The sequence below is a fragment of the Hyperolius riggenbachi genome, chromosome 2 (genome assembly GCF_040937935.1).
Source record: "Hyperolius riggenbachi isolate aHypRig1 chromosome 2, aHypRig1.pri, whole genome shotgun sequence".
In the NCBI taxonomy this organism is placed as follows: domain Eukaryota; kingdom Metazoa; phylum Chordata; class Amphibia; order Anura; family Hyperoliidae; genus Hyperolius; species Hyperolius riggenbachi.
This window is the reverse complement of record NC_090647.1, coordinates 128,433,898-128,446,068: the sequence shown is the minus strand read 5'-3', so window position 1 is coordinate 128,446,068 and position 12,171 is coordinate 128,433,898. Positions and strand designations below refer to the sequence as shown.

General features: G+C 41.8%; 1 protein-coding gene across 1 annotated transcript in view; it reads right to left on the bottom strand.

Moving 5' to 3' along the window:
* TFCP2 (transcription factor CP2) overlaps positions 1-12,171 on the bottom strand; it is a 122,224-nt gene that overhangs the window by 19,632 nt on the left and 90,421 nt on the right. Inside the window, exons 8-10 of the mRNA XM_068267392.1 lie at positions 11,812-11,900; positions 4,719-4,794; positions 89-182 (exon numbers count right to left, since the gene is read on the bottom strand). Of these exons, the coding sequence (XP_068123493.1) occupies positions 89-182; positions 4,719-4,794; positions 11,812-11,900 (259 nt within the window). The remainder of the gene's footprint in view (positions 1-88; positions 183-4,718; positions 4,795-11,811; positions 11,901-12,171) is intronic.

Here is a 12,171-nt window from a genome sequence, read left to right as displayed (position 1 = left end):
TGGAGCTAGGGAGGGAGAGAAGGTAGGTTGCAGGTTGAGGGAATGTGAAACAGAACTTGTATTAAAAATTTGCTTTCTAGGGAGTTACCTGAGAAATTTGAGAATAGCCGCGAGAATGCAGCAAATCTATTTCTATGTAGCCACTGTTGTGCCTCCTGAGGGGTTGATGTAGGCAAGAGGTTCTACAAGAGAAATGCATAAAGAGAGCTCCACAAAACTCCAATCTGTACATTAGGTAACAAATCAGTGTGTTACTGAGAAGGGCATTTCCTCTTCTAGAAGACTGTGTGCACCCAGCATGAGGTACCCCTGTGCTCCTTCACAAACTTGGCATCTGGTGGCATTAACCCCTAAAGTAACAATAGTGAGCAAACCATTATTTCAAGCCCTGAAATAGTGCACAATTTTTTCCAACGATGAAACAATGTAGTCATTCTTCAAACCAAAATTTGGGATGCATTTTATTTCTGGATAAATAGGCATTTCACTTGTTGCATACAGATATCTGGCTCTGAAAGGTTATGAATTTATTCATTTGGATACCAATGGTGCAGGGTTTATGTCTCATTATCCCACAACCTCACTGTCCCTTCTTCACATAAGAATAAATTATTCCGCCAGTAATGACTAAAGGCATGCACATAAAACTGCAGACCTTCATACGGTTGCCAATTGCCATGGAAGCACTGATTGTGGCAGTGCAGGGGACACATCTGGACAAGGACAACAAACTATGTGTGGAGTTTATGGACCATTAGTATTTTTATATACACTGACATCTTCCACAGTGCTGTGCAGAGTATACAGCCTTAATTATCCCTCAGAGGGTCTCACAATCCTAACAGGTCATGGACATACAGTGGAGGAAATAATTATTTGATCCCTCACTGATTTTGTAAGTTTGTCCCATGACAAAGAAATGAAAAGTCTCAGAACAGTATCATTTCAATGGTAGGTTTATTTTAACAGTGGCAGATAGCACATCAAAAGGAAAATCGAAAAAATAACCTTAAATAAAAGATAGCAACTGATTTGCATTTCATTGAGTGAAATAAGTTTTTGAACCCTCTAACAATAAAAGACTTAATACTTAGTGGAAAAACCCTTGTTTGCAAGCACAGAGGTCAAACGTTTCTTGTAATTGATGACTAAGTTTGCACACATTTTAGGAGGAATGTTGGTCCACTCCTCTTTGCAGATCATCTCTAAATCCCTAAGGTTTCGAGGCGGTCTCTGTGCAACTCTGAGCTTGAGCTCCCTCCATAGGTTTTCTATTGGATTAAGGTCCGGAGACTGACTAGGCCACTCCATGACCTTAATGTGCTTCTTCTTGAGCCACTCCTTTGTTGCCTTTGCTGTATGTTTTGGGTCATTGTCGTGCTGGAACACCCATCCACGACCCATTTTCAGTTTCCTGGCAGAGGGAAGGAGGTTGTCGTTCAGGATTTCACGATACATGGCTCCTTCCATTTTCCCGTTAATGCGATTAAGTTGTCCTGTGCCCTTAGCAGAAAAACACCCCCAAAGCAAAATGTTTCCACCCCCATGCTTGACGGTGGGGACGGTGTTTTGGGGGTCATAGGCAGCATTTTTCTTCCTCCAAACACAGCGAGTTGAGTTAATGCCAAAGAGCTCTATTTTGGTCTCATCAGACCACAGCACCTTCTCCCAGTCACTCACAGAATCATTCAGGTGTTCATTGGCAAACTTCAGATGGGCCTGCACATGTGCCTTCTTGAGCAGGGGGACCTTGCGAGCCCTGCAGGATTTTAATCCATTGCGGTGTAATGTGTTTCCAATGGTTTTCTTGGTGACTGTGGTCCCTGCTAATTTGAGGTTATTCACTAACTCCTCCCATGTAGTTCTAGGATGCTTTTTCACCTTTCTCAGAACCATTGACACCCCTCGAGGGGAGATCTTGCGTGGAGCCTCAGAGCGAGGTCGATTAATGGTCATTTTGTGCTCCTTCCATTTTCGAACAATCGCACCAACAGTTGTCACCTTCTCTCCCAGCTTCTTGCTAATGGTTTTATAGCCCATTCCAGCCTTGTGCAGGTCTACAATTTTGTCTCTGACATCCTTGGACAGCTCTTTGGTCTTTCCCATGTTGGAGAGTTTGGAGTCTGCTTGATTGATTGATTCTGTGGACAGGTGTCTTTTATACAGGTGACTAGTTAAGACTGGTGTCCTTAATGAGGGTGACTAATTGAGTAGAAGTGTCTAACCACTCTGTGAGAGTCAGAACTCTTTATGGTTGGTAGGGGTTCAAAAACTTATTTCACTCAATGAAATGCAAATCAGTTGCTATCTTTTATTTAAGGTTATTTTTTCGATTTTCCTTTTGATGTGCTATCTGCCACTGTTAAAATAAACCTACCATTGAAATGAAACTGTTCTGAGACTTTTCATTTCTTTGTCATGGGACAAACTTACAAAATCAGTGAGGGGTCAAATAATTATTTCCTCCACTGTATAGTTCATCATAGGTCTAGGGAAAATTTAGGGGGAAGCTAATTAACGTATCTGTATGTTTGAGGGAAACCAGAGCGCCCATAAGAAACCCACGCAGATACAGGGAGCACAACTCCCTGCAGACAGTGCTTTGGCCGGGATTCAAATCAGGGACCCAGCACTGCAAGGCAAGAGTGCTATCCTCTACACCACCACCATATAGGTAATACACATGTTTACAGGGGGTTCCTCCAGGCACTTCAGTTTAATTTTATATTCCAAAAACATACTGACAAGTTCATTGGTTTCTCCAAAATTAGCCTTTGACTATGGTAGAGACATTAGACTATGGTAGAAATTAGACTACAAGGGTTCTCTGAGGGACAGTAAGGACAGGACTGCAGAAGAGATCAGCGCTATATAAATACACATTAACTACTTTGTTGAACACTATATCCCCAAGCATCCTTCGGTCTCTGCCTTGTCCCTTCCACTTTTTTTCAGGGCTGTGGAGTCTGAGTAATTTGGGGTGCCTGGAGTCAGTGGTTTCATAAATTGAAGAGTCAGAGTCGGAGTCGAATGATTTTTGTACCAAATCCACAGCCCTGGTATTAGACTAAGGAGTTGGAGTCGAGGAGTCGGAGCTATTTTGGGTACCCGGAGTCGGAGTTGGACGATTTTTGTATCGACTCCACAGCCCTGCTTTTTATAGGGACTTTGTTCATCAGAAAACCGTTTAGGGTGAGGCCAAGTGCTGTACAGACAAATCTGTTGCTATGAGGCAGGCTTTGTGCAATTACAGGACCATCGATTTAGCAATCTGCAGATAGCAGCTAGCTAAACAGAACAGATGTAAGGAGCAAGTCTAGGAGGAACCAGAGGAAATTAAAGTCACAGGAACCTGTGTTAAATCCAAACAATCATGAAGAAAGATTAAAAAAGCAGCTTCTGCACGTGGATATTTCTACTAAGCCTAGAAGTAAGTTGCAGATAGTTAAAATTAATCCTTTAGTAATCCATGACCTAAAGGCACAACAAAACAGCCATCTCAAAGGTGCACTATAACAGGGCACAAACAATGGTGTTGCTCACTTTAAGGAAAACATGCCATTCTTATCTGAGGTGAAAAAGGTTGGGTGAACACTTTAACCCACCCACCTCTACCCTAAGTATTTTACTGCAACCTATTGTTCCTTCCTTCTGATGAAGACAAAGCTAAGGGTGCGAACACACATCCAGTATTGACTGGACAATGATTGGACAATGTTACTACTTCCATGTAGTATGAGGGCCAACAGATTCTGAATACTATGCACAGTTGTAGGTAAACACTCATATTACATAGGAGTCATAAAACTGGCCAGTCATTGGTCAACCAAATTAGGATGTGTGTATCCACCCTAAGCCATGATGAAAATTCCAATCACCATGGAACTTTACAAGTAATCATGTGACTTTTACCCCATCACCACTGTATCCATTTAATGCTGTAATCCTACAAATAGGTGCCTTGTCCACAACTTACTTCTTGCCCCCTTGGTTAATATGAAAGCAGTATAGTTCTAAACCTTATAGGGCAGGTTATATAAGGGGAAATTACATATAAGGGCACAAGGTAGTCAACTAAATTCAATAGTACAGAGCTACAATTTGGAGCTAAAGTTTGTACAGTATGTACAGTTATAAATAGCTGGTGTAAGCACACCATTCACCATTAACAGATGCAGGGTGAAGGAATCAGTTACTGCTGGAGAAAAATCACTGAACTGAGCTACAACCTTGCTGGAATTAGAATGACACAGGCCTTCCAGTGATTGCAATTAACATTATTTTGCAAACATGCTTTTGAGAGATTCTGCAGCTGTAATAAAATCACGGATTTAACAGTAATTGGAGACAAACCACACAGACACAGAAACAACAAAGACAATGCTTAGAGTGAAAACCACGAAAATGATTCATGAAATTTATACGTATATGATCACTGCTGCTAAAATAGCAATAAAGAGGTCTGGCTTAATAATTAACAGCCAACTATAGATGTATGGAACATTAAACTTTGGGCTGCTTTTTCTTTTAACGTTTACACTTCTCAGCTCATCAAGAGTCCCTACAACACTATACAGCCACAAAAGGACACATGACTAAGGGGCAGACTATTTTAGAGCAAGCAAATAGTATATGGCGGCTCTGTCCATGCACTAACTTGATTTAACACAGAGCTCTTCACATATACCATTTAGGGCCTGGTCAAAGGCATAACTTACCTGAATGGGCGTCATTGGTGCACTTACATCAATGATGGGTGCTGGGGGTTCTGGCTGATGATTCGGAGAACTATTGCTAAAAGCAGAAAATCAAACAATTACTAACCAAGCATGTGGTGGTGATAAATATCACATTTCAATTAAAAAGCATGATGCGGTAAATGCAAAATGAGAAGCCATAAAAATCAACAAACTAAACCTTTTTGCATTTTCACTCACTTCCGCATACAATATTATGGCTGCTATTTAGCCTTTTGTGTCTGTGCCTTCCCACCGTATTTCTTTATGCTGACAGTGCAATAGAGATAAGGTAATACATAGTGATAAAACTACCTGAACTAGGGCTGAAGGTGGGTACACACATCAGATAAAAGTCTTTGGAAAATTAAAGCTCATAGACCAATTTTACCCCCTCCCATGTAGTATGAGAGCCATACTCTACACAGTCTATTCTATGGAGCTGCACTCCCCATCAGATAAAAATCTTTGCAAGATGCTGCACACAAAGATGCTGTGCACATGCAAAAAAATCAGTTCCTGCCAAAAAATCAGTTCCTGCCAAAAATCAGTTCCTGCCAAAAATCAGTTCCTGCCAAAAATCAGTTCCTGCCAAAAATCAGTTCCTGCCAAAAATCAGTTCCTGCCAAAAATCACCAGGATGGATCTTCAGATCTGCAGATGATTGCCCATTAAACAAGGTGTGTATGAGGATCTGCAGATATCAGACTATGAATGCATTTTGCAGGAACGGATCTTTTGCAGGAACTGATATTTTGCAGATACTGATCTGATGCATGTGTACAACAACAACAACAAATAATATTTGTAAAGCGTTTTTCTCCCATGGGACTCAAAGCGCGTAAGCATGCCTCCGACCATCGTGGTACAGAGGAAGAATTTTTTAAGTCTGGAAATGCTAGGCTAAACAGGTGGCTTTTCAGTCTGGATTTGACAGAATCTTTGTGTACAGCATCTTGCAAAGATTTTTATCTGATGGGGAGTTCAGCTCAATAGAATAGACTGTGGAGGTATGGCTTTCATACTATACGGAAGGGGGTAAAATTGTTCTGTGATCTTTCATTTTCCAAAGACTTTTAGGCCTCTTTCCCACCAAGACGTTGCGTTTTAGGGGACGTTAAGGCCGCATATTGTGCCCCTAACGCAACGCATGGTGGTGTTGAAGTTGGACGTCAGATTGAGCTGCGTTATGCAGCTCTCAAAGCAGCCGCTGCAGGATAGTGATGGGAAGTCCAGATCTTTTTAAGGATTCGGATCATTTGAATCGGATCATTGAAAAGATCCGGATCTTTGAACCGAATCATTTGAATCATTTTACTAGGGAAGCAGACTGGGTGAAATGACTAGCAGGACAGGACTTTCCCTGCACTGTACATTCTGTATGTTCCAGTTTCTTCCAGACAGACATCCACTGTGAACCAAACATTGTGATGATCTGGATGATTCGACTCACAAAAAAGATCCGGATCAAGTGAACGATTCGTTCATGATCCGGACAACCCTACAGTCCCACTATGAGTCACCACAGTGCAGTGAATATTAATTAGCCATGTGGCTGGCCGCTGAGGAGGAGGGGAGACCTCCTCCTCCTCCAACATTACTGTGCATGTGCAAACAGGCTAACGCTGCTTAGCCAAGTATAACGTACAGCATGCAGCACTTAAACGTGCTGCGTTACAATGTAACGCAACGTGTGCACTGTGAACAGCACATTGATTTTACAGTGCTGTGAGTTAGGCTGCGTTACTGGCTGCTGTAACGTGGGACTTTAACGTCCCACTGTGAAACTAGCCTTATCTGATATGTGTACCCACCTTCAGCTTTCTTTCCGGCAATCTACACTTGCTGTGATAAGGTTTCTAAGATAATCATACAGGGATGGTTTTGGTAGTGGATTACCTTGGCTCTGAAGGAAAGCATATTTTTAAAGGGAACCTCAAGTGAGAGGAATATGGATGTAAAGCTGCAGGCATCAAAATAACTGAGCCTCACTGAGCCTCTTTAATAGCCCAGAAAACAAACACTTAATGTGGCCACACACGATACAATAAAATGATCAGATTTTACAGCAATTCGATAAAAACGATCGGATCTCCCAAAAGAATCGAAAGCTTTTTTTTCATTCGACTGAAAAATCCGATCGGATTTCCCGTTTTTTTTCGATTTTTATCTATCCGGAATGCCAGATATTTTTCTTCAATTTCTCTAAAGATTGTATGGTGTGTGTTAGATCAGGGCTGTGGAGTCGGAGTCGTGGAGTCGGAGTCGTGCAATTTTGGGTGCCTGGAGTCGGGAAAAAATGCACCGACTCCGACTCCTAATGAATTTGTAACTGTAATTAAAATAGAAAATATGATAAAATGTTCTATTTCTCAGATAATAGTCATTAAAAATAATGTATATATACAGTAATAGCTGTGCTTAGTCCACAAAAATGAAATAAACCAATCAAAATTAGTTACTTGTGCTGCTTCAATAAAGCAGTCCCCGTATTTTTAAGGTCAGATATACATATCTGATTGTGACTGTATATATGATGTGTACACAGGAATCTCTTATACATACTAAATAACATCTATGCTGTAAGAATAAAGCCTGATGTGTAGCCGTGTCACTAATAGAGATGGTCAATGAGCTGGAAATAATTCTGCACTGATGCTGGTTTATGCAAATGTATGCACTCCCTTTGCTGATGAAATCAAATAATTTGATATGTTGTTAAAATTTGGTTTAGTGACTGCAAATTAAAGGGTACCTAAGACGGATGAAAAGTAAAGTTTTATACATACCTGGGGCTTCCTCCAGCCCCCTTCAGGCTAATCAGTCCCTCGCTGTCCTCCACCACCCAGATCTTCTGCTATGAGTCCTGGTAATTCAGCCAGTCAGCGCTGTCCGGCTGCATGCCGCTCCCACAGCCAGGAACATTCTGCACCTGCGCAATAGTGCTGCACAGGTGTAGTATGCTCCTGGTGGCGGAGTGTGTGCATGCGCACTACGCCCGACTGGCTCGAGTACCTGGACTCATAGCAGAAGATCCAGGTGGTGGAGGAGGACAACGAGGACTGGATTATCCTGAAGGCGGCTGGAGGAAGCCCCAGGTATGTATAAAACTTTAATTTCATCAGTCTCAGGTTTACTTTGTTACACAGTAGTACTATACTCTACATATGCACTCCCCACAAAGCTGCAGGGAATCCACTGAGAATGCTGTGCACATTGAACACAGAGGTGTTGTCTGTCACCCATAAACCTTGTTCAGATTGTGCATGAAGAATGTGTAATAGAGGAAGAATCTCCTCATTCCCCTGCAGAGTACCTGCACATCACTCTTACATGTACCCACAGTTACATTGCCTGGGACCTGATAGATGTTCTTTGTTCCGGTTTGTACCTTTTACGAGTACTCTTACCAAGGACTAGTTTTAGTCTAAAGGGAATAAATATAGTAGTCTACATATCCTTCTCACTTCAGTTGTCTTGTAAAATTCCTAAGCGTTGGCAGTTAAGAGACGAATTTCATGTTACATACTTTTAATCAACAAAATTGTAATATGCAAATTAGAAGAGTCGGGAGTCGAGGAGTCGGTGGAATCCTAAACTGAGGAGTCGGAGTCGGTGGATTTTTGGACCGACTCCACAGCCCTTAGATTGTCAATTTATTAATATACACACCCTAGCAATTTTGTCAGAGTTTCCAATCATTTTTATCACAGTTAGGGAAAAATTTAACACAGGTGTGTGGTACATTGGTCATATTTTTGGAATGTTACAATCAGTCAGAAAAATTGATTGCAATTCTTAAATTAAACAGATATTTAAAAAAATTGTATGATGTGTGGCCACCTCTAGGCCCAAGCACACCAGTGGTGTCCCCATCAGCAAAGCACTGCAACAGTGGAAACCTATGAGGGTGGTTCCATTGGAGTGATGCGATATCAAGAAATCTAACTACAGCATTTAGTTTCAAAAACTTTTTTTTATTAGAAAGCACAACTGGTGTCATACAAGAGTGCAAATAACTGCAGCATTTAAAGAGTGATCGTATTGAAGGGATGCAGGTGAAAATCACTCCGGAAATCATGCATTTTGAAAATCAAATGCGCTTTTCTGATTTCTTAAAAGCACCGCCAGTGGGTCCCGAGAATAAATGCATGCGGTAACCAACAATCCCATATAGTAAACGTAACAATCCCCTGTAGCTGTGATGGCCTTGTTCCCTGCTCAAAGTCAGCATAAGTTAGGGGACTAATACAGAAGGATGCAACATTTGTGCAATATTACGCTGCCTCTTGTATGACTGTGGTTCTATGGAATGTTGTGTCGCATTAGTCTGCAAGTGAGCTCAAAGGTAGGTTAACAGCTTTATTTTAGTTTCAAAAAAGGTTTATTGAAATCTTGTAGCACAGCAGTACAAACCATTACTCTGAGCAAATTCCTATAAAGTAACAAGAGCCGCTAGCAGAGTACAAAACTACAGGCATAAGTAATCATAACATAAAAGAGGTATGGCACGGGACAAGTCATAAATTAAGCAACTCAGCTTACAGGCAAGGTTGTAAGGTTAGCAGGGGGAAAAAAAAACTAAAACAATGCACCAGTATTAAGCTTGTAGTATAGATTGAAGACCCAACCCATCTCTAAAATAAGTCCAAGGTTCCAAAATTGTAGAAAGTTGGGTAATTTTTCCCTGGAATATGGCATTGAGGCACAGACAGGGTAGGTTTGATTCACTGAAAGGCAATGTAGGTTTTTGCTGGTACTAGAAAGTATTGTAGTCCATGAACACAAAGACTACATGTCAGGGTAGACTGAAGGCTAGTCCAGAAGTGTGAGACAATGGGGCATGTCCACCAAGTGTGGACCACTCATCCTGGCAGCCTCATAAGCACTCCGGCCTGGGCCACACCAAAAACCGCTAGCAGATCCGCAAAATGCTAGCGGTTTTTGAAATGCTTTTTTATTTTTATGAAGAGTTTTGCAGTTTTGGGAAGCGTTTTTGGTGTAGTAGATTTCATATATTGTTACAGTAAAGCTGTTACTGAACAGCTTCTGTAACAAAACCGCCTGCAAAACCGCTCTGAACTGGCGCTTTTCAGAGCGGTTTGCGTTTTTCCTATACTTTACATTGGAGGCAGAAACTCCTCCGCAATCCAAAAAATGCCTCAGCCCGGGAGTATGCGTTTCAGCAAAACACCTCACGCTCTGGTGTGAACCACCCCATTGAAATACATTACCGTAGCGTATCCACAGCCGCAAGCGGCTGTAAAAACGCCAGTAAACCCGCTCGGTGTGCACCAGCCCTTAGGGCGGGTTGGGTCCAATCTATGACTTTCCACTGGCTCAAGTTCTACAGAGTTATTTTAGAGAGGTCTCCAGGTTAGAAGTCTGGAGGCTTCATCTCGACAGCATATCAGGTAGAGCTGAATAATTTTCAGTTTTTAAACCAAAATCGTGATCAGGTGCATGACGATCTTGAGATCATCAAAGCTGCAGTTTTCCCGTGCTGCCGCCTGTACCTGCTCTGCTCCGGCCCCCTCCTCCAGCGAGTCCCAATCCCCTTTGCTGCATTGCCTCTGTGGTGGTGAGCGTTGCCCAATAACTATGGCCTACAGGAAGTGACATGAGGTCACTTCCTATGACAGGCCCTGCAGTTACTGGGTGAATGCTCGTTGCCTCTTTGCAGCAGCTTTCTGTGGGGCAGTGCAGAGAGGAAGATCATGACTTTCTGGAGGAAGAGCTAGAGCAGGGCAGGTAACATAGTGAGGGGGAATCTGCCTATATACACTAAAGGGGATCTGGATGGCTGACCTGTACTGGGGGCACCTATACCTGGCTTACCTATACTGGTCATACTCACCACCGAAGAGGTGATCCATCGTTGTGAATCGAAATCGCAATTTTTGGCAGAAATCTTGCAGTTCAATCTTTTCCTTAAACCGTTCAGGCCTAATATTATGGCACTGGGCACCTTGCTTGTCTGACATGTATATTCCTAGGTCTGCCTCCCAGTCCAACAAATATATTTAAGTTTTAGGGTGATGGGTGGTTGATTAAAAATGGAGTATAGCTTGGAAAAGGCTCCCTTAGGAAAGAGGGTCATTGGGCAGCACGGTGGCGTAGTGGTTAGCGCTCTTGCCTTGCAGCGCTGGGTCCCTGGTTCGAAGCCCAGCCAGGGCACTATCTGCAAAGAGTTTGTATGTTCTCTCCGTGTCTGCGTGGGTTTCCTCCGGGCACTCCGGTTTCCTCCCACATTCCAAAAACATACAGATAAGTTAATTGGCTCCCCCTAAAATTGGCCCTAGACTACAGTACTTACACTACATAATATAGACATATGGCAATGGTAGGGATTAGATTGTGAGCTCCTTTGAGGGACAGTTAGTGACAAGATATATATATAAATTGTACAGCGCTGCGTAATATGTCGGCGCTATATAAATACTAAATAATAATAATAATAATAATAATAATAATAATAATAATAATAATAATAATTGGAGCCAGGGCTGTGTAGTCGGAGCAATTTTGGGTACTTGGAGTCGGAGGTTTCATAAACTGAGGAGTCGGGAGTCTGAAAATGTTTGTACCAAATCCACCACCATGGTAAGTTTTAGAATTAGGAGTTGGAGTAATTTTGGGTACCTGGAGTCAGTTTTTTCATATACGGAGGAGTCAGAGTTGGATGATTTTTGGACCGACTCCACAGCCCCGATTGGAGCATAGATTTTCAAATGATGTAGGAAGTATCTCTTGCCCTGGTTTTGCTCTACCCAAAGGTAATGGAAAATGTGATAAGCCCAGAAAGACCTGGTAACAGTTGTAGTCCTAAATACTAAACATTTAATACATTTTTTTATTACTTCACTCAAAAGGGTAATCTAACTAGAATTTTGCTAGATATACCACAATACTTTTTGAAATCAAACACTCATTCACAAACTTTTCAGGGTACTGGGATTGGACAAATATTACCCTTTACATAAATATGGCTCTATATTCCATAGCTACCAGCTCTGATCACAATAGCGTGTAAATGTATGCAGTTTACAGATTCAAAACGTCAAAATCAACTTACCCTTCCCCAATAGTAAAACTATTATGTGAACTGTTAAAACCAGGAGAGGGGGCATTTGACACATATGAAATCTCTGGCCATGGTGAGCACTGTAAAGGAAAAGGTTCCAAATCAGTTATCAGATGGTCACAGCATTTGTCAGGCATCCCCTTACTTGTACACCGTGTCAAAACAAACATCATGTGAATATATGCATTAGAAACATCTACCTTTACAATTTGGACAGAAATGGGGTGCCTATAGCCATTAGAAACATGAGCATAAGGTTACAAGTACTTCCAATCATCCCAAGAAGTTGGTGTAGAGATGCCAGTTGCAGAAAAACTAAAAGCAAAGGGAGTTATTAAGCCTTTATATTGC